The following is a 23,623-nucleotide window of genomic DNA, read 5'->3' as shown; positions in this document are numbered from 1 at the left end:
TAAATTGTGTACCTTCTGATATAGTTCACTCAGAAGGACACATCACCTGCCAAACATGCATAACCTAAGTCTAATCAGGAGTAAACATCCAGCAAATACAACTTTTTGGAAACTCTATAGAATAACTGCCAGTACTTTTCACAAATGCCAAGGTCATGAAAGATGAAGGATAACAGAAAGAAGGACTGCTACAGATTAAAGATTAAGCAGACAAGACAGCTAAATGCAAAATGGTGTGATTCTAGACTGGATCCTCAGAAAGAAGTGTTTTTCTTTTACCATAAAAGACATAATGGGGAAAATGGGCAATTTTGAGTGAGTTTTGTAGATGAGAAAATGGTATTCTATCAACATTAGCTCCCTGATTTTGATAATTTGCTAAGTTCTATTAAAGAATGTTGCTGCTTTTTTAGGAAACATACTGAAGTATTTGGGGTTACTTCTACTTATTTTAAGAATGGAAGAAAAACGGTTTGTTTTATATGTGCATATGTATAAACAAATGCACACATCTGCAAAGATCTGTAAGAGAGAGAGGTTTGGGGTCGGGGAGGATAAAATAAACATGGTAAATGCCTGGCTGGAGCATATGGAAATTCTTGTTACTCTTCTTTTAATGCTTCTGAAAATCTGAAATTATTTCAAAATAAAAAGTTACTAAAGTAACTAAAGTGGCTTGGGTTTTGCTGGGTGGAACTAGATGTTGTTGAGCAGGGGAACATTAATGCAGAACACTCGTAGAGGAATGTGGGCCAAGACCCAAGGAGGGAAATAGAAGGTATTGGTGAATGGTAATAGTCTATTAATCTGAGATACAAAAACACTGAATTAAAAATGGGAAAACTCAATTGAGGTAGGTGAATCTCAGAAATGAGAGCAGCTCGCTAAAGGTATGCATATCAATGGTAGGAGTTATGTTAAATTTTTTAAATGCTCTAATTTATGGACAGGCATGCATTTCATTGAGTATAAATCATGACTAGAAGAATACACCCAAATCTGTAATGCTGGTTGCCTAGGGGCAGGGGAAAAGTTAGGATTAGGGAGGGGAGAGGAGAGGTCAGAATCTCCGTTTGTATTATAGCCTTGATCCCTTAAGAAATTTAAAGGTCTGGGTTAAGTGTACCAAATTGTTGAATGTATGGATCCAGGAGCACGGATATATATATATTTTTGTATATTTTAAACATTTCATGATTTAAAAAAGAAAAGAAATACATTTCTGAATGGTATGGTAGGTGTAGTTGGAAAGACAGGAGAGCTTGGATCACAGAAAGTCCCCAGATACGATAAAAAAAAAAAAATATATATATATATATATATATATATATATATATATATATATGGATTTTATCAATCACAACAGGAACCTTTTCCTGGAAAACTGAGGTGTTGCATGTTTAAAATCAACTTGTTAAACTATGAGCTTAAAAGAATCCTATTAAATCTGAAGAAAGGTAATTTTCAAAATAAAAAGGTAGAATTATGACTCCCATATTGATATAAAACTCTTTAACACATCTTGAAGGTTTTATTAACTCATGAGGGATCTAGGCAGATGTTTTAACCGGTTCCAAAGAGAATCCAAAGGACAGACACATTTATAGATTAGATTAGATTATAGATTTATAGATTAGAAATAATGAAATGAATATGTAAATGAGGCAGAATTGGTTTTGCCTCCCTCAAGGGTAGGGGAGAAGATAGCTGGCTCCCTATTAGGCAGGATAGAATTTTTATGTCCATATAAATACTTTTCATTATTATCACTTACTTAGAATTTGCCAAGTTCTAAAGCAGTTGGTAGACCTAGCTAGAATCAGATAATCCAGAGGGTGTGCTGTAGGTAGATAATACATAGTCTCCTACTGAATCACACATTTTTCTCCACAATATGTAAACTTTTTATAATTTAAGTTTGTTTGAGGATTCTTATAGCATGATTTCCTAACATTGAATAACTTGAGGATTGTTACCTCTCGAAATATAATACATAAAAAAATCAAGGTGAAGTTTTATGGGTTAGGAAAATAAAATAGTTTTTTCTTTGAAGATCGAATCCCTTCATATTGTAAAATATGTAAGTACACCATTGTAACTACAATGTATTTAAACACTGCTATTTCCAGACAAGTTTTAATATAAACAGAACTCAAAAATAGGACCATGGTGAAGTTCAAATGTTCTTTCCTTTTTGGTTGATTTTTAATGCAGTTTACATAAGCAAGTAACCAAAACGTCCTAAGTGTCATTTCAACCAGGAAATAAAGAGAAATAGTGTGAACAAACAGTCTATTCATAACTACACTCTGTACTAAATTGTAACTACACCGTTCATTGAAAATATTGCTAATATTGATTTTAGATAAGTGTTTTAATGGATAGAACCCTAGGCAGGCCACATCAGCAACTTTAGCAGATCATAAGGAATTTATTGGCTTAACATAGATCATAACTCCTTCTCATGGGGAGGGGCAAATAGTAAATAAAGGACTCAGGCTGTTAATCATTTTGAAAGCCTCTCTGGCTGCTGTTTGATTTCCTGTGTCGAAGCTGAAGATGTCCTTTGGAAGATGGACATGATGGCAGATACTAAGGATGCTGCCAACCTGTCTAGAGATCACAGAAAGGAAGGGGATCCAGCCTGCCCTGATCTCTTCCTTCTTTACTCACTAGGCTACTGCTAAAAGCTGGCTTCTAGTTTGGGGATAGGTCACCTTTTTTTTTTTTTTAAACTGACATTTTTTTGGTCTCTTTCTCAGACTGTTTTTTAAAGATTTTATTTATTTATTTGAGAGAGAACACCAAGCGGGAGGAGAGGCAGAGGGAGGCTCCCCACAAACAGGGAGCCCAATGCAGGACTCGATCCCAGAAACAAAGGGTCATGGCCTGAGCTGAAGGCAGACACCTAGGCACCTCTGGTTCCCAGACTCTGAGCACAGTTTTCTCTTTGTCATGACTGAATTAGACTGTAGGGGATCAACAGAAGCCATTTGATTTATTTTTGCAAGGTGTAGTTTAGCTTATTCTAGACCTAGTCTTAACTTTTTTGACCCCACGGAAGAACTTGTCATTACTAGACCTTTTCAGAATTTACAGTTGCCCAGTAGGGGGCGGCAAATATAAAGGGATAACGTGACTGTAGCGCCTTAGTGGTTAGTATTTTTCTATTCTGTGCCCTGCCGCTCCACTTCTGGTCTCTCAGTCCTCTTTTCTCTGTTAATTTCATGTGCTTCTTAGCTAGTGACATAAGGCTCACGGAAGAGTGTTTGTTCACACTATTTCTCTTTATTTCCTGGTTGAAATGACACTTAGGACGTTTTGGTTACTTGCTTATGTAAACTGCATTAAAAATCAACCAAAAAGGAAAGAACATTTGAACTTCACCATGGTCCTATTTTTGAGTTCTGTTTATATTAAAACTTGTCTGGAAATAGCAGTGTTTAAATACAGTTAAGCACATCATTTATTTCTCATTCTCATGAAGGCTTTTGGGGTTATGTCCAAAAGTCTTTTCCTCTAGATGGAAAGCCTTCTGGCCCTTTAAATATGAGGTGTTCTTTCGGCACATTGGAGTATGTGTACAGGTGACATTCCATCTGTCTCTTCACTTAATAACTGTACATGTTAAGAGAATCATCCAGTCCTTTCTCACATCTCCAGATGCCTCGTGATATCTGTCTTTTTAGCTTTTTTTTTTTTTCTTTAAGATTTTATTTATTTATTCATGAGAGACAGAGAGAGAGAGAGAGAGGTAGAGACACAGGCAGAGGGAGAAGCAGTCTTCATGCAGGGAGCCGGATGTGGGACTTGATCCTGGGTCTCCAGGATCATGCCCTGGGCCGAAGGCGTCGCTAAACTGCTGAGCCACCCGGGCTGCCCCCAGCTTTGTGGGGTTTTTTTTTTTTTTTTTTTTAATTTTTTTATTTATTTATGATAGTCACACAGAGAGAGAGAGAGAGAGGGGGGGGGGGGGCAGAGACACAGGCAGAGGGAGAAGCAGGCTCCATGCACCGGGAGCCCGATGTGGGATTTGATCCTGGGTCTCTGGGATCGCGCCCTGGGCCAAAGGCAGGCGCCAAACCGCTGCGCCACCCAGGGATCCTGCTTTGTGGGTTTTGATTGTTTTGTAAAGTATCATTTGGGCACTTTTTTTTTTCTTTTCCTTTCTGGTAAATATTTGATCATTGATTTTATTTAGCTCAGTTCAGAAATTCTGATAGTAATTTGTATCTAACTTATTTTTAACATGTTTAATTGTTTAACCTTGAGATTTTGATCTTGTTTTCTGTATATATTGTGATGTTATCAACCTGCCCAAATGATTTCTTTTTTCTCTCTGTAGGCACCAGAATTTCCTGAGTTCACCACGAAAGTCCAAGAAGCTATCAATTCCCTGGGGGGCAGTGTATTTCCTAAGCTTAACTGGAGCGCCCCAAGGGTAGGAACACATCAGTAAATCTCTCACTGTTTGAATATTCTTTGTTTTGCTACTCATTTCTTTTTATATCCTCACAGAGGGTCTAATTTTATTCCTAATTCTAGGGAAAATACTGTGGAACTTATTTTTATTTCCCCCCTCCTACATTCCTGATTTTGCACTTTCCCGGGTCTATAAAATACTATATATTTTGTCAGAAGACAGTTGCAACCTCTTGTATTGCTGATCATGCTAGAATCTGAGGAAGGCCATTCTCTGCCCTTTCTAAACTTTGCCTGTTCAGTGTAACAGAGAAATTTTTCTCTGTTGAAAAATAATGAAAATTTAAATGTCATAGGACCTAGAAATAGAGCCATTTGGGAAATCAACTGACGTTTTCTTAAATTGTGTTTTATTATTAAAAGTTTTTTTTTGTTTTTACGTCAAGGTCTATAGAAAAATTCACTTTTTTTTCTAATCCGATAGAAAACAACTATGGCAGCAAAGCTCATTTAAGGAATCAAAGATTTATTTGCATTTTCAAAAATTAGCCCATGTGCCTTTCTTTTCTTATTCTAAAATGAATGACAAATTGTACCTAACCTACCCTTTATTTTTACTGATTACAATTAGTTACACGTGTACATAATTTAAATTTTTAAAAGATCTGGACGCTTGCTCCCCATACCAGCAGGTCCAGACATTTGCTTTGCTTCACCATTTCTCACTCCTCAGAGACAACTGCATTCCCTATTTCAGTGCATTCTTTTATTATTTTACTTTACTACTTTATTCATTAGCTATAGATATTCATTATGGCTGCCCACTCAGGAATGACAACGTTGCTCACTCTCCTCTCCCATTCCCGCTGCTTTATGTTCTACTCTCCTCATTGGAGTACTGTTGTGTCTTGATTAGGTCAGGATGCAGTGTTTCTGATATTATGGTAATGCGGACACTGTGTGCACATCTGATAGATACTGTACAGGGTGACTTCGTGTTCCTGTTCAACCTTCTGTTTTCCCCGGAATTCATGGTTTTCTCTGTATATACTTTTGTTTCAGTGAAGGTAAATCTCTGGTCATCGTGCCATTCTCAGCCAGAAGTTCATTGTCTTTTTCGTTGGGAGAAATTATAAAAAAGCTATTATTAAAAAGTTATTGAAACTCATTTTTAGTTTGTGTATGAGCAGTAATTTGAATCATTCGTTATTGCTGAACAGGGCTGAGGCTTTCCACTTAAGATGGGTCAATTATTTGTGATTTGAACTTATTCACTTGTTCATTCATATTTTATTTTTTGTGTGCCTACCTGTGCCACTGCTTTCTTTCACGTGTAGATAATTAGTTTTTTGCAATCATTAGTTTTCTCAAAATTAGATTATTGCCAAAAAATTAGATTATTGCCCTGTGTCTGATATATGGGAGAAGTATGTTTAGTAAATGACTTATTCTATCATTTTTAGGCATGTTTTGCTAAGCTTTGTGCCTAACATGCCTGCTGTGCTTACCTTTTCTTGATTCGTATGTATGAGATATCCACCATTTAAAACTGTGAAGGTGCAGAGTATCTCCTCTCCTCTCTCAGATTTGATAGGCATGGGTCTAAACTGCTCCAGCCCTTACACTTGAGGTGTTCCCACTGTCACTGCCCAGAAGCAAGAAGAGAGAAATGATCTCCTTTTTTCTTAGCTGGTCAGGCTCGCTCTTTACACCTTGATCTTTTAGCTGAAGTGTCAGCACTTCTGATACTCCTTCACCCCTTTTTCATCATCAGTAAAACAAACACAGAAAAGTGCTTGGCCTAAGCAGGAAGGTGAGGACCTTAACAGCTCAATGTTTGGAACCCAGCATACAACACGCAGTGGCCCTGCTCTTGGTCATTCAGAAGTGTAGTTTGACATTGGACAGTATAGCTAAAAGGTCCTCCCTGAACTTTTCCTTTAAATGTGATGTGCATTATCAACTTTGTGTGTAGGGCTGAGCCTCATTCATAGCAACTGACTTGGAGTATATACTAAGTAGCATATGCTTTATTATTATTATTTAGGATGCATACTGGATAGCAATGAACAGTTCTTTGAAATGTAAAACCCTCAGCGACATCTTTCTGTTGTTCAAGAGTTCTGACTTCATCACTCGTGACTTCACTCAGCCGTAAGTATATGCCTCTTGATCTCCCATCAGTAGCTTTTGTACTTAGGAGAGTTTTGCTGAAGACGAAATCCCATTACTTCCAGTACTGTTAAAAACAGCAGTTTCTGGGTACCTGGGTGGCTCAGTCGGTGAAGCATCTGCCTTTGGCTCAAGTCATGATCTCAGGGTCCTGGGATCGGGTTCCCTGTCAGGCTCTTTGCTCAGTGATGAGTCTGCTTCTCCCTCTCCCGCTGCCCCTCCCCCTGCTGGTGCTCTCTGTCTCTCTCTCAAATAAATAAATCTTTAAAAAAAAAAAACAGTTCCATATAACAAAATCTATTAAAGCCAACCTTTCTTTTCCTTTGATAGTCATTGCTCTACGGTGAATATTTATAGATATCAAGGGCTTTCTTTGTATCTGCCCATTAAATATTTTGGTAATTTTTTTCTCATAAAATCAACATAGGCTTATCATAGAAAAATAAAATTAAGGATTCGAGCTAAACAAGAACAGGAAATGTAGAAGCACCCATGATCTTGCCAAAGTTGGTTTTATGCCAGAATTCTTTCTGTGTGTACGTATAATATAGATATACCTGTCTATAACCATATTCTTTTTTTTCTAACCATATTCTGATCTTTTAAGAGAAAAATGGCATCATTTAGTTCATATTGCTTAGTAGCCTGCAGTATATAGCCAACATCTTTATGTGTCATTAAATACTTGCATGCATCATTTTTTAAAATTACCTTAATGGTGTTCCACTGGATAGCTCCAACATGATTTGTTTGATCAGCCTTCTGTTTTCGTATAGTCCCGCAGTGAATATCCCTAAGCTAAATTTTTGTACATGTTCCTAATTTTTTTCTAGAATAAATTTCTAGAAGGGGAATTGCTATTTTCCTTTCTTCGCCAGTTTCTCTTTGGCTAAAGAACTTGACTCTGTGCTGTCTTTGTCGTAGGCAGGAAACATACCTGCACTGTTGACCTGCTGCTGAGCTCTTTGTACTCTCTTGTTCTGTCATTGAACAGATATTCTTCCAGATTTCTCATCCTACCCATTGTAAACAAACCAGTACTGAATTTAAACTAATACTTAAACTGACCTCTAACAGAATAAAGCATATCACAAAACCCAGCAACCAAGCAGGTGATTGGGGTACAAACGCTGTGTACACATGCCACTTCTTTCCCACTGGTCCGTATAGTCTGCCCTGCCCATTCACCCCATTTCAGCCTCAAATTTTTTCTTGAGGAGGAACCTGGCACCAAATCATAAACTCACTGCATGTCAGCTGTGTGCTTTGTCTTTTTGCCTTTGAGTGCGGCTGGGGTGCTAATTTCATTATGATGGTGATGAAGGGAATAAAGTTGAGTGATCAGAAAGGAGAGGCTGGTTGTATCGTAAGTTTATTATAGAAGGAGTTTACCTGTACTGCTCTTTCTAGTTCATTTACTGAGAAAAGCTTTATATGGTTTCGTTATTTCATTGTCCACCCTTTATGGTCACGTTGGCACAGATGTTACGGTGTTTAGTGGCCCTTGCCAGTAGCCCTGGCATTTCCATTCTCAGAGAGGCCCTCTGGCTTGAGGAAGTCGTAGCTATCATCTTTGTCCATTATAAAACTTTTAGACATCTCGCGCTTTTGAGTAAAGAGTCCTTAAAATACATTACATTAAAAATGCTCTGTACCTGTTCCTTCATCAGATAGGGGTTCTCATGTATGTTTCATAATAGTTGCATTGAGGGTAGGAGGACATCTTTTCCTTTCCAAAGATAATGGTAAGTTGCTTTTAATTCTCTATGGCTGATGGTTTTTTAAATCACCTTTGTGGCTTGGTGAATCACAGCTGCTCCTTAGCCTGCCTCCCCCTCTTTGTCATGAGTGAATCTAACGAGACTCCAGTAGAAAGTAAAAATACCAGTCAGTTGTTTGGCTTTCTGTGCTCTTTGACCTTTTAATGGAAGGGAAGGTAGGTTGGCAAGTGAATTTGAGGCCTTGGATTAAGAGTGTTTACCCACAGAATACCATCCTTCTCCTAGTCTAAATAATTGGGAGTTGGCAGGAACAAACTCCAAGCACCAAGCTTGCAGCCTTTCAGCTGGGTGGTTCTAATTAGTTACCCTCTTCTGGAGTATTTGTCAGTAGGAGGCTGCATAGCAATAAGTCTTGTCACCATAAAAATCTGTATTGCTAGAATCTATAGCAGAAGATGAACTTTTGTCACATAGGCTGTTCAGAACTCCCTAAAGAACAAATTCAGAGTGTAATTCTTTAAATTAGACAGGATTGTGTCGGTGACTTAATCTCTTTTCTTCTGTCAGCTAGAAAATTGAGGCCTAATCTATTTAGTCATTTGTTCCCACAAGCTAGTTAGTATTAGTAGAACCAAAACCAGAATATAATTTCAGTAACACCATTTTAAATGGTTTCTGTATTTCCACTTAGTAAAGTCATAAATTCTTCCTTTAAAAATGCTTCAAATTAAAATACAACAGAATATTATAATAAATTTAATTTTATAAGAATTTATTGTATAATAAAAATATAAATAAACCTATAAATATAAATGTAGGCTCTAATAAGATATTATGGAGTATTATATAATTATCTTGATATGTATAAGATTATATAATATTATGAAAGTGACATTATGTTGTTTATACTATTTTGGGGCTTGTCTCAAAAAAAGAAAGATATTCCAGTCAGGATTGCAAGCTAACAGAAGGCCAACTAAAAGTAGTTTACACATGCAGAGTTTTTAAAAATATACTATTTAACAAGGACTCTGGAGCATGGGTCTTTCTAGAGTTAATGGAGCTGTACATCAAGGTCTCTGGGGAGCCAGGTTCTTCCAGTCTTTCCCCCCACTCTCATGCTTGGCATACTGGCATGGTATTTGGGATTATCACCTACTGGTTACAAGATTGGTGCTACAGTTCTGGGCATCACAGGAAGACATGACAGTATCTGAACCAAAAATAGAAGGCGTGGTGTGTTTCCTCTCACTCCTCTCTGTATGTGAGCAAGTAAGGCATTTTGGAGGCTTCCCAAGAAATTTCCTGTCAGGCTCATTGGTCACACAGTGACCCAGCCTAATCCAGCAGTTGGCAAAGGGGACAGAAATGCTGTGACTGGTTTAGACCGGAGCTGTCAGACATTAGCACACATCAAGACCATCTGATGGGTTTGATGAAACACAGATTGCTGGTCCTCTCCCTGAGCTTCTGGTTCAGTAGGCTGGGAGTGGGGCCCAAGAATATAATTTCTAAGAAGTTCCTGGGTTATCCTGATGATGCTCGTATAGGCCCACACCTCGGGTACGGCAGTATGGCAGTAAATTAAGCAACACATGCATCCCTGGGATTCTGGAAGGTACTGCAGAACACAAGTGCTTCCTGCTCCAACAGTCACAGTTCTATTAGCAAGGATGAAGGTTGGGACTAGCTGGAGAGAGACAAGCAGTACTGTCTGCCACATTTGTAATCTGATACAAAATATTAAGTACTCTTATTTTTCCTGTTCCTCAACTGGTTATTGTACACAGGAAGCTTTAAAAAGGAGAAGTGTGACAAACTTTACACAACCTGTGTGCACAGTACTCACTGAGCAAACTATTTGCCCAGATATAAACATTTTATGTGGTTAGACTTGTTGAGTCTCAAGGCTGCTTTCAATAATTATTTTATTGATTAAGTGTCACTTTGGTGGGCCATGGTCAGAAAATAATATCCGGTATTCAGTTGGCATTTAGAAGAAAGGGCTGAGCGAGTGAAAAAATGAATCCATTAAATGTTTCTCTGAGAGATTTGTCACCCACAAGATAGCTTTGACCAAAGCTCAGGAGATTTCACTTGGCTTAGTAATTTAACGTAGCTATGCCTGATGGATTGTATGCATTCTTAAGATTATCACAAAACTGGTTATTAATCTTAAAACTCAGCAAGTAATATGAGGAGTAAAATTTTGCATGTAACTTGGACCTATAGAACCTGTACTTTGCAATTTTTTTTTTTTTTTAAAGATTTTACTTATTTATTCATGAGAGACACAGAGAGGCAAAGACATAGGGCGAGGGAGATGCAGGCTCCTCTCAAGGAGCTCAATGGAGGGACTCAATCCCAGACTCTGGGATCATGCCCTGAGCCAAAGGCAGGTGCTCAACTGCTGAGTCACCCAGGGGCCCCTACCTTGTGATTTTTAAGGCCTGTTTAATGAGATGACACTTTTTTCTGCTGTAGATTGTTTTAATTTTAAATAGCATATTTTTGAAAAAGAATTCTATGAAAATTCAAATGAACATACCCAATGATCCTTAGTTCAGTATCATATTACTTTTATCTTTTGTTTTCCACCACCAGTGAAATCTGGAATGGAATCTGTACACCAATACTCTTAACTTTTCTCTTGTTGTTTTCATGAGCAACAATCTACACCACCAGGACTTTGATGCTTAATGTTCCATGGTCTGCATTTTTTTTCCTGCCCATGATTCACACTTTTTCTTGCACTTAGCAAGTGTTTACTGTGAGGTATAATGTAGCCTTCCAACTTTTAAAAAAAGCTTACCAATGAGAATTGTGCCCTAGTAAATATCTAGGGTGGTGTGCCACTTTAAAGCATTAGTGATTGTGTTTACTGCCACTTCAGAAAGCTTTAATGAAGGTGTTTTCTCCCTACTTGTGAGAAAGTACATTGTGACCTCAGCCAATGGACTTAGGTCATACCTAAGTTGCCTAGAGTAAATAAATCCACGTAGACACTATCCTCAAAGTATACTGATAGTGTGATTCTCCTTTCCCCACTCCTGTCATGTGACTGGCCCACATTAGAAACCCAACTCCTACCACTTGAATAGGTAATATTGCAAATCTGTACCTCCAGTGCCAGAATCTCACCCCTTACCCCCAACACATGATTCATCTTCAACTCAAATGTTTTCCACTAACATGGTTCTCTGTTTTCATCTCCATCTAGCTCTTTCTTGTACAGTATATTTCCTAATCGTAGCATAGCCCAGCACAGTGCAGGCACACGTATCCTTTCCTGGTCGTCTCCTGTTTTCCCCGTAACAAAGCATGGGACGCGTTCTGTTTCATTTGTCTGTTGGAGTACATCCATCTTTTTCTGAGTCCCCTCGGCTCCACACACCCGCATCCTTCTCATTGAATGCATTACATTTGTTCTCTTTTGATGTGTGAAATATTTGGAACAGCATGATAAAAACTTGTTGAGCACAGCTATGAAGTTCACAGAAAAAAGTATGTCAATCTTAAGACGTGTTTAGGGCATAATGAATAGGTCTATTTATGCTAAGACCTCGTGGCTGACAGGAAATGCAGTCTTGTTGAAGTTGAGGTAATGATTTGGGCAGTAGCTTGAGTAGAAATGAAAGAAAAAAGATGGCTCTCATGCCTGCCCATCATCAGGGCTGGTGGAGCACACAGTCCTTGCCATTTTGGGCTAGAACCTCCCCCCCTTTCTTTTCTTTTTTAAAATTTGGATCTAGAACTTTATTCTCAAAAATTCCTATTAACTGGCTAGTTTCAAAATATTTTAGAAATACACTGGCATAATTTCATAGTAGCTTTCATCAGAATAGACTTTTGGGTTTTGTTGGTTTTTTTCCAAAATAAAATCTTTACTGTTGTATCTGAGAATTTTTTTTAGTTTGTAATTCTCATTGTAGATAACATAACATTCATCGTTTAATAACATTTGTGTTTATTTTGGAGTTTTAGTGGCTAGCTAGAGGAACTATAGTTAAAATTCAATATAGGAGCCTCCTTTCTATCCAGATTGTAGAGTGACTGATTTAATACTACTTTTTTTTTTACCTTGTTGAAAATTTCAAGGAAATCTTCTGAGTTATAATAAAATACTTATCTAGGAAAAAAAATTTAGGAGTGGGATTTATTTATTTATTTATTTATTTTTAAATTTTTATTTATTTATGATAGGCACACAGTGAGAGAGAGAGAGGCAGAGACACAGGCAGAGGGAGAAGCAGGCTCCATGCACCGGGAGCCCGACGTGGGATCCGATCCCGGGTCTCCAGGATCGCGCCCTGGGCCAAAGGCAGGCGCCAAACCGTTGCACCACCCAGGGATCCCCGGATTTATTTATTTAAAAAATTTTTTAAATATTTTATTTATTTATTTATTCATGAAAGAGAGAGAGAGAGAGGAACAGACACAGGCAGAGGGAGAAGCAGGCTCCACAGAGGGAGCTCGACGTGGGACTCGATCCCAGGTCTCCAGGATCACACCCTGGGCTGAAGGCGGCGCTAAACCGCTGAGCCACCTGGGCTGCCCAGGAGTGGGATTTAAACACACATACACCCACACAATATGCTCATAGGTGTACATGAAAATGGTAAGTACTAATTATAGCTAGACTGTTCAGGTTGGCAGAGATCTTCGAGTGAGATTCAAAATGTTCTTATTTGTAATTATAAAAGAACTGTAAGAAACTGATCATTAATTTCTGGTTTTAGCTAAGTAGCAGGCTAAGATAACTTGAAAAATCTTTTGTTACAACTTATCTAGAGATGCTGGGCAAAAAATAAACTAGAACACAAAAATTCATGAGAAACAAAAGACAAATTCCAGATGCAAGAAATGTAAAGAGGACAGAAAATCAGAGAGTTAGGTAGATAAGCCTTTTAGGGGTTCTTATCAGAGCTGTTAAGGGACATAACTTAATCCCCTTATGGAACTGGAGGCCAAGCATTAAGCCAAAATAAAGTGAGGATTTGGAAGAGACTGTTTTGCACCTTCAGTTAAGGATGAACAAGAAAAAAAATTCATCCATTGGCACAGAGATAAGGAAGCAGGACTGAAACCTCTTGGGCACTAGGTTTTTCATTTTAAAAAGTTGAAATGTCACGTCTAGATGTCATAATGAACTTTGGAAAACAGAATTTAAATCACCTGCCTGATTAGAGATCTCCCAAACTATTAATGTAAAAGTCAGTCCTCTAGTCATTTTTACCCTTGAGGCACCTAGGAGATGCAAATACGAAGTGTTCTGGGAAGATGCCACAACCTAGCCCTCCTGTGGGGCCCCCAGCAAGATGAGCCACACCAAATAGGCTCTCATGCTAGAAATAAGAAAATCTGTGAGAAAACAGTACATTGTGGCTCAAGATGAGACAACAGACAAGACGAGGAAGTAGAGCTGTATGAATTAAAAATAACAGAAGTCTCAAAGATAACATAAAGGAAGTGTTGTAATTAATTAAACTCATAAAAAGAATTGGGACTCTTTGAACAAGTTTTAGGTCCATTAATTTAGATATAAGGATCGTAAAAATTCCCGTGTTGTTGGTACCCTAATTATCTTACTCATTTTTGCTTTTTAAACCTACCTCCTCCAGAATGCAAATGAAATCTAAATATTCACACACACTGTTCTTTGCAGTATTTCAGCTGAGCTCTTGAAAATGCTGTTACTGACCTTTACATTCAGGCTTAACTAGCTGGCTCTGCACTGTTCTTTCGTAGGAACCATACTGGACCATCTGGTTAATCATCTTAATAAGAAAAAGCCTTATACAATAATCTCACATACCACAGACATTCTCACTTCTACTTTCTGAAACTAACCAAGTTTTTAAAATAACATTAAAATGTTAAACCAATCAACCCTTAAAAAATAATATTATAGATTGGGAGAATGCAAATATGTATTAAAAGGTAAAGCTGTTTTAAAGTAGCTATATGAGGATTAACCAGGGCTGAAATCAGTATTTGTAGGAATATTGAAGCATTAAAAACATTAAACAATGAAGATCTTTGTTTTAGAATTGTGCCTTTTGGGTTTCCTGTAGTATTTTAAAAATGGTAGGTATAGAACCTTAATCCACCTTGTTCTTTATAGAATAATAATAATAACCTCTGTTACCAGATTTATAAAAACTGTGGCACCCACATGATTAAAATCACATTTCAAAAATGAGAATGAAAAAAATTTGTTATGTGGAACTATTAAAAAAGATGATCAATGACTTTTTTAGATGCATCTGGTATTTATGGCGTTTTGTTTTTTAGCTAAAGTCTGAGAGCTTTAATAGCAGCTTTTTTTTTTTTTTTTTTCTTTTTGAGAGAGAGAGAGCATGTGGGCAGGGCAGGGAGGGACAGAAAGAGAGAGAAAGAAAAGCTGACTCCATACTGAGCTCAGGGCTGGATCTCACAAACCTGAACCGAAATCAAGAGTCGGACACAACCAACTGAGCCCCCAGGCGCCCCTGACAGCCACTCTTGAACGTCCATCCTTGCAGGTTTAGTGCCCTTCCTACCACTTATTTGATTTCGCACCTTTCAGAACCTTGATGTCCTCATGTGATAAACATTGATATTAATAGACTTTCTCATAGGATTATTGGTGCCTGTTCATTAATACAAGAGAGAACCCATTGCTTTTCAACAAAGCATGTTGGGTGTACTTTTCTTGGTAATTCAGATTATATCTGCCCATCCATGCCTAATTGTTAGTAGGAATAAAAGTTTTTTTCTGAGAAGCTCAGCCAACCAAATAAATTGGAATTGTTATTGTTTGTAGTACAAATTACAAAAGATTACAGAGAATTCCAACCTAATCAAATATTCAGGGGAATTGAAAAGCTTTTCAAACTCAGTTTTACTTGTAAGTTGCATAAAAGATCTTTAAAAGTATTTTTTGTTTTGTTTGCGTGGGGTTTTTCTTTTTAATAAAAATGTCTCTCCCCTGCAAGTTTTGCTCACTCTTTGTTAGTCTTCTCCAAGTTTCTGTCATCTGCCTAAGGTGATTGCTTCTATTTACTTCCTCGACTTTAGCTCTAGTACCTATGTGATTACCTCCAGATGATTGTCTTCACCTCCTCCTTCTCTTTGAGTTTCCTTATTTCCAGTTGCTTCTTAGACATCTCTGTGCAGTTCTCCTAGGATGTCTCTAACTCTCCACATACAAACATATTTCTCTACTTCACCCCTGTCACTTGCTTTTCTCTCAGTCTGAGTGAATGGCATTCCCATCACCATCCAGCCAGGCATCAAAAGAGACCTTGGTCATCCCTACTCCATTTTCCCTAACCCCTCACTTTCAACAAGGCACCAGGCAATATTGGCTTTGCCTTCTGAATATCTTTATAAATATAGTCCTTTCTTCCTCCTCCTCCCACTCGCACTGCAGCAGCTAGACCCTCATCTCCCCCCAGGGCTGTTGGAACAAGCCTTCTAACTGGTCTCTCCACCTTCCTGCTTGCTACTCCTCCCCCCAAGCTATCCAGTACCGTTGCCACAGTGGTATCCTAAAGCCCTCACATCTTTAGAAACTTTTAGCTCCCCATTGTCTATATAATAAAGTATAGCCTCCCTAGAGGGACAAATAAGACCCTTCACAATCTGGATACTCCTCCTCAGCTAAGATTTCTCTCCCAACATCATCTTTTTTTTTTTTTAACTGGAATATAGTTGACACAATGTTACATTAATTTTGGGTGTAAAACATAGTAATTTAAAAAGTCTATATTTTATGGTGTGCTCACCGCAGGTGTAGCTGCCATCTCTCCCCGTACAACACTCTTCCAGTGCTACTGATTGGATTGCTCATGCTGTGTCTCTTATCCCCATGACTTACTCATTCTATAACTGGAAACCTGAATCTGCCACCACGCCTCACCCTTTTTGCCCATTCCCCCCTCTCCCCTCCCCTCTGACAGCCAACAGTTTGTTCTCTGTATTTCTGAGTCTATTTCTTAGAAACATGAATCTGTTTCTGCTTTTTGTTTAACATGTTTAACATGCCCCATATCTTCTTTATCCATTCATCTATTGATGGACACTTAGGCTGCTTTCTTCTCTTGGCAATTGTAAATAATGCAACAGGGAATGTAGGGGTGCATAAATCTTTTTGAATTAGTGTTTTTGTTTTCCTTTGGTAAATACCCAGTAGTGGAATTACTGGATCATATATATGGTAGTTCTACTTTGACTGTTTTGAGGAACCTCCATACATACTGTTTTCCACGGCAGCTGCACCAGTTTACATCCCCTCCAACCATGCGCAAGGTCTAACCTTGTCTTTTGGTGGTTCTCCTTGAGCTCTACACTCCATCAGCGCGAATCTGTGGTAGTTCTTTGCATACTGTGTGACAGTTCCCATTTCTCTTCCTGCTTTAGTTCATGCTTCTCTTTGCCTTAAATGTGGACCCTTCCCTTCCTGTTGAATGAAGCTTTCTTGACTACCACTTGCCCTTCCCCCACACAACAGAGAGCTTATCAGTTTTTTCCTTGTGCTATCAGAGTATTTTTATGTTTGCTTTCAGTGTTTTGAAATTCTTTGTTAACTTGTTAGGCTGTCCCCACCAGATTAACTTCCTAAAGAACAGGGGACTCGGTTCATTTTAGCATTCCTGGTGCCTAGCTAGTCCTTGGCATAGGAAGGCATTTAATAAAAGCATTTAGAAAATATATGAAAAATTGTTCATGAAATGGAGGATTTTTAGAGGGGGAAGCTGTATACTTAATGAAGGAATGACTAGTTCTGTGAAATGTTTTTTTAAATGGCATGCAGGGGAAGGATTGGATTAAGTTTGTGTAGCTTTATTTTTTTTTTTAATTTTATTTATTTATTAATGAGAGACACACAGAGAGAGAGAGAGAGAGTGGCAGAGATACGGGCAGAGGGAGAAGCAGGCTCCATGCAGGGAGCCTGACGCAGGACTCAATCCTGGGTCTCCAGGATCAGGCCCTGGGCTGAAGGCAGTGCAACTGCTGAGCCACCCGGGCTGCCCAAGTTTGTGTGGCTTTAGATGGTAGAGGTAATGTCAACAGAGAAAGTATACTTCTGGTTTAGCCATAAAGAAGGCAATGAGAATTATAGAACAGCATCGCCATCCTGCCTTCATTGGGAATCTATAGTTTGACAGTCTGAGTTTTAGTTCTGGCTCGCTCACTAAATTTGTCGTTTCTGGGCCTAAGTGTCTTTGTTTTTTGACAGAAAAATGGAGATAATAGTAGTTTGTATGGTTATTTTGAGGACTAGTGAAATACTATTTTGGGGTGCCTCAGCTAATGTCTGAGATTGAATAGTGCTTAATAAATGGTCATCAGATTTGAATTAGTCTCCTGTTCCTGGATTCTTCTAGTAAAACCTTACGCTCACATTGGATGTAAGTAAGGTGTATACATAAACTGGCACCAAAAAAATTACTCAATTGCCTTTTTTTCTCTTAAAGATTTATTCATTGTACTGATGATTCTCCAGATCCTTGTATAGAATATGAGGTAAGTATTTATTTTTTAAATCTCGAAATTGATAATCCTAAATGAAGATGTGTTGGAAATTGCTATTTATTTTTAAGCAAAATGAATAAAATTTTTTGGATCAATTTCTCTGGGAACCTAGAGCCACTGAATTTTTAAATTTAGGAAAAATTTATGTATAAGTATATATACAGGTATATACACTATATACATACTATGGAATGTACGTATTTTGTAATAAAACAAATACCTTTATGCTCATCAGCTGGCTTAAGCTGGGTAAGGTCTTTAACCTAGTATATGAAGAAAACATATAATCATCACCATTTTACCATTTAGGTCTGGTGGACCTTTTTATTTTTTTTACATTGTTCACTCATTTTACAGATTACATAAAATTAAAATGAAAGGATTGTGGAAAACATTTTTAGAAATAACTAAGAATTCAAACATAGCAAACCCAAATTTGTATTCCATATTTTCCTAGTTTGAAGGTATATAATCCTCCCCTGCCACATAACCCTCCCTGAAATGGGCAGTGTTCTTGGATGCAACTCCGTACTTGTTAACAGTTATGAGTGAATCTGGAACATACTTTTCTTTTAAATCTTGATTCCAGGTATCAACTACATCTCTGATAGGCTCTTGCTTATCATTATTCCTGGTTCTTCTTGCACTTGGATTGTCAAAATATAATACTTTTTAAAAACTTTGACCGCTCATAGTTTGTTGAAGAGTTGTGGTCATCCTGCTCCATAATTGCAAACCAATTGCATTTTTGGATTTGTAACATCCGTTAGAATTAGTCCAATGGTCTTTTTAAAAAAATTCTTCATTAAAAAAGAAAAATTCATTGTTTGCTTCCAGTCCCCTTTGCATAGACATGCTTTTAAAACTTGTCCACTGACTCACTGTACCAAGAAATTTTTAGTGTGTTGAGTGTATATTGGTAGATCTTCTGTGATTATACAACATTTGTAGAACAGTTAATTTACTATTTACTAGGCAACCAAACTGGATCTTTGAGCATGTATTATAATTGAAGCTTTTTACGTACCAGTTGTGAAGGTTTTTTTGACTTAATAGCATAGTATGAGCATTTTCCCAATCATTAAACATCTTTTATAACATTTTTTATGTATATATTATATTCACATCTATTGTCTCACTGAACAAACATCTATTAAACACCTGCTGTGTCTTACCACTTGGTGCTAGAAAACACAAAATGACAAAGATGATTTCCCAGGTCTTGCCCTGAGGCATAATCTTTGTTTGAGATGTCATCTTCTAGCCTTGAGATTCATTTCACCTGCAGTTTACTCTTTATTGCTTTTTGGGGAATATGCCATCATCATGTTAGTGCATAGGGTTTAAAACTCAGTTTTAAAAGCTCAGGGAAGAGATATTCTTAGAATAATTAAAATGAAAAAAGTTGCAAGCAGAATGCTATATATGGTGTATTCCTTCTGTGTATTTAAAAAGATATATACATATATTCCATGCTCATATATTTGTAGATTACTTCTGGAAGGCTATATGAGAAATTGACAGTTTACCTCTGAGGAGGAGGACAGAGGGACTGGATGGGGTGGAGGGAACAATTCACTTTTTTACCCTTATGTATTTTTTCAATCAACTACACAATGTATGTGTTACCTGTTCAAAACATTATTTTAATAAAGATTATGCGAATTTTCCCAAAAAATTAATGTTAGTTTACAACAATTGCTTATGTCTTTGTTGCTTAAATAAAAATTACTGTAACCCTAAAAAACTATACTTGCCAGTATCAGCTTTTAATAGATGACAACTGTGTAAATTTTTAGTTTTTTACTTCTTTGTTTAATAATTAGTTTCTTTTTAAAGAATACAGCATGTATAAAACTTGAGTAAGAGCACACAATAATGAAAATTGAAATCAGTGCATTAAAAAAAAGGAAATCAGTCCATTTTAAAATCTTAGGCATATTTTAACAGTATTTTTTTTTAAGAAGAGCAACTTACTATCAAAAATTTAAAAGTATGAGAAAATATGAGGAACTTACCACCTGGATATATCCTTAATATTAGCATTTGACATTTAGCTTCCCTTTCCTGAGATAAGTGTGTGTGTGTGTGCATATATACACTCTCTTCATAAAATACTTTGCATACCATTTTTTTTCACTTACAGTGTGTATTTTGCTAATTCATGGACTATTTTTTTATATCAGGATTTTTAGTGGCTGTTTATCTTATATTTTGACTGTTTTGCTTTGTAACATATTTTAAGCACCTGCTAGGTGTTACATACTTGTGCTGGGAACATAAAGATGAATAAGGCCCAGTTCCTTGCCCTTGCCCAGTTGCCAGTTAGGAGGGAAGAGAGACTTGCATCAGATTATCATAGTACAACTGGGTATATGCATACTACAGAATATTAGGTGCAAGAAACTGGGAACACAGGAATATGAGAAGGGAGGATACTGAGACCACTGGAGAGAATTCTAAGAATGGGGCTTTATGTAATTCCAGCTCCGTCTCTGAGGTCTTAAAGGGCAGAGTTGTATGCCAGCATAAGGAAGGCTGGAGGCATTGACCAATTATTACAGTTATACTTCAGAAGAGTATGACTAGTTTTCTCCACAGAACATTTTAAAACAAACTCAAAAGCATACATTTTTCAACTATATAGTATTTATAAAATTATAGCAATTCAATAGTATAGAGTATTTATACATGATAAATAATTAATTATAGTAGTAGAACCCACTTATGACTTGGGCCAGTGATGGAATTTGCTTTATTTTTTATTTTTTTATTTTTTGGAATTTGCTTTATTTTAAAGTACTGGCAAAATCACAGGAGGGTCATAGTGATTTTTAGTGATGAATCATAATAATTTTATCAGAGTAATCCTTACCCAGTGGTGCTAAGGTAGATAACTTGGATATCCTTTTATTTTTTTTATATACTTGAGGGGTGAAGGATGTAACGAATTACAGGGCAGCTATACACAATGATGACAGGATTTGCCTTTATTGTCCTTGGATTGTATATTATGTCAGAACTCAATGTGATAAATAAGTGACAAAGATGCATTTTGTCGTAAAGAATTTTAACAGCGTTTCCCCCACTGACTGGACTAATAAATCTGTCCCCCACATCTCATGAGAAAAATGGTTTATTTTGCCTTTTCCAAACTATTTGATAATGGCAATTATTAAGATATATGCTTGGCATAAAATTGTCTGTTAGATCAGTGAATATTCCCTTGTTACATGGTTGTGTTACATTATTCCTCTCTCTACAGCTTGTTCTTCGAAAATGGTGTGAATTAATTCCTGGGGCTGAGTTCCGATGTTTTGTCAAGGAAAACAAGCTTATTGGTAAGTTTTTCTTACCCTTTAAAAGAAGAAAAGCTTTTTTTTTTTTAAGTTTATTTATTTTTACTTTTTTTTTTTTTTTTTTTTTAAGTAAACTCTACCCTACACATGGGGCTTGAATTCAAAACCCCAAGATCAAGAGTCACATGCTCCACCACCTGAGCCAGCCAAGCATCCTTAAAGTTTATTTATTTTTAGTAATCTCTGCACCCAACATGGGGCTCAAACTCAGGACTCTGAGATCAAGAATCACATGCTCCTTCAACTGAGCCAGCCAGGCACCCCAAGACAACAAGCTTTTGATGGAAGTGAATTTCTAGTAATTAGGAGAGGGTGGTAATCACTCTTTATCTCAGATGCTACCTCTAACCAGTTGGTAGTGACTCTGGAATTCTATGTTGACAATGCTTCTGAAGCCATATTCAGTTTCCATAGAAAAGAATCTTGTCCATTAATCATGTCTGTCTGGATTCTGGAGATGAAAGTGATGGTCTTGACCATTCCCAGTTTAGGATATGTATCATGTTACCTGCTTTCTCTTTGGAACTTTCCTGAGTACTAGCAACATACTATTTACTTTAAGCATCATAAAAAGCCAAGTTTTGGGATCTTTATTTCTATTATTGGAGCAGTGTTTATTATTCTAGCAAGAGGAAATATGTGGAAAAAATAAGTGCATTACTTTAAAAGCCACCCATTTTCTTCCTCAGATTACTGTTTAGTTAGCTGTGATGTATTCAAGTATTGAAGGTAATCTTTTTTTTAATCTTTGCATGTTTTCCATGCAGTAAAACTAACCTTCAACCAAGAAAAGTGTGATTTGAATAGAATCACATCAGTACTATTTAAAAAATTTTTTTAATTTATTGTTTAAATTTTTATTTATTTATTATTATTTTCTTTTTTAGAGAGGGAGAGAGAGAGAATCTTTTTTTTTTTTTTTTTTTAAGATTTTATTTATTTATTTATGAGAAACAGAGAGAGAGAGAGAGAGGCAGAGACACAGGCAGAGGGAGAAGCAGGCTCCAGGCAGGCAGCCCAGCGTGGGACTCCAGGATCACATCCTGGGCTGAAGGCAGAGGCTCAACCATTGAGCCACCCACGCGTCCCGAGAGAGAGAGTATCTTAAGCAGGCTTCTTGCTCAGAGTGGAGTCCCATACACAGCTCAGTGTCGCAGCCCTGAGATTATGACCTGAGCTGAAACCAAGAGTTGGACGCTTAACCGACTGTGAGCCACCCAGGTTCCCCAAATCAGCACTACTTAGTGATTGTGATGTTGACACCTGTTAACTTACCTAAAAGAAACTTGGGGTGTTTGAGTTTATCATATTATTAGATATTCTTGGAGAAACTGCAATACAAGTACAGCAAAAGAAGGGAATCATACTGGCATTGATTAAGAAATTGAGTGGAAGCCCTTCTTTCAGAATAGAAAACTTTTCCGAGGCCTAGAACAAATTGAGGGAGTTTTTACAATAATCCCTTTAGTATATTTGGAATAAAATCAGCAAGTTACTCTAAAGAAAGGAATGTTTACTTTTCTGTGGCTTGAAATATCAGGCTTGTGAAGGCAGAGTAACATGTGTGAATAGGAAAAATAGCCTGTTTCTATGAAATACGATATGAATTGGAAGACATATAGAATACTTTAAGTTTCCCAAAGAAATCTACCAATTTGTAGAAACTTTGTTGGAAAAAATCAAAGAAGAAGCAATTGACTATGTGTATGGGTTCAAAATTGCTTTTTTCATTTTTTACATTATAAACATATTTATGGCAATTCTTTCCATTACACTAAATAAAAATAGAAACTATTTTCTAAAGACTGCATGACAACATGGAACTTAGGATATACCTAGCCATATGAATGGATAACTTTTTACAACTGGTAAGTTTTATATTATGTATATAAAAATGCTGAATCATGTATTTGTAATATTCATCTGATTGGTCTTCTGATCTACTTTAAGGGTTCACTCAAAACGACATTTAAATTACATTTTGGTGTTTTTGAAAAGAAAGTAATGTAATCTAAAATATTTTCTTGTCAGGTATTTCTCAGAGGGACTATACACAGTACTATGATCATATTTCTAAACAAAAGGAAGAGATTTGCAGATGCATACAAGACTTTTTCAAGAAACACATACAGTACAAATTCTTAGATGAAGACTGTGAGTATTTTTTATTGATCTAGTGAAATGAAGTACATGAATTTTCCAAATGAAATACATGATGAATCTTATTTCATGATGGTGCAGATTTTTTTTAAGGATTTTATTTATTTGAGAGAGAGAGCACAAATCAGAGGAGGGGCAAAGAGAAATAGACTCCCTGCTGAGCAGGGAACCTGGTATGGGGCTGGAGATCATGACCTGGGCTAAAGGCAGTTGCTTAGCTGACTGAGACACCCAGGCACCCTAGTGGTGCAAGTTTTAAAACTGGATTTG

At 37.1% G+C, this 23,623-nt stretch overlaps 1 protein-coding gene across 3 annotated transcripts in view; it reads left to right on the top strand.

Annotated features, from left to right (window-relative positions):
* Positions 1-23,623, top strand: part of CDC123 (cell division cycle 123) — a 54,865-nt gene that overhangs the window by 20,164 nt on the left and 11,078 nt on the right. For all 3 annotated transcript variants that reach the window (XM_072825824.1, XM_072825825.1, XM_072825826.1), the window contains 5 exons: positions 4,346-4,441; positions 6,470-6,576; positions 17,777-17,825; positions 21,100-21,175; positions 23,225-23,347. In XM_072825824.1, coding sequence (XP_072681925.1) covers positions 4,346-4,441; positions 6,470-6,576; positions 17,777-17,825; positions 21,100-21,175; positions 23,225-23,347 — 451 coding nt within the window. The remainder of the gene's footprint in view (positions 1-4,345; positions 4,442-6,469; positions 6,577-17,776; positions 17,826-21,099; positions 21,176-23,224; positions 23,348-23,623) is intronic.

The sequence above is a fragment of the Canis lupus genome, chromosome 5, assembly GCF_048164855.1.
Source record: "Canis lupus baileyi chromosome 5, mCanLup2.hap1, whole genome shotgun sequence".
NCBI lineage: Eukaryota > Metazoa > Chordata > Mammalia > Carnivora > Canidae > Canis > Canis lupus.
Note: the sequence above shows the minus strand (reverse complement) of the source record. Positions and strands in the feature narration are given on the sequence as shown.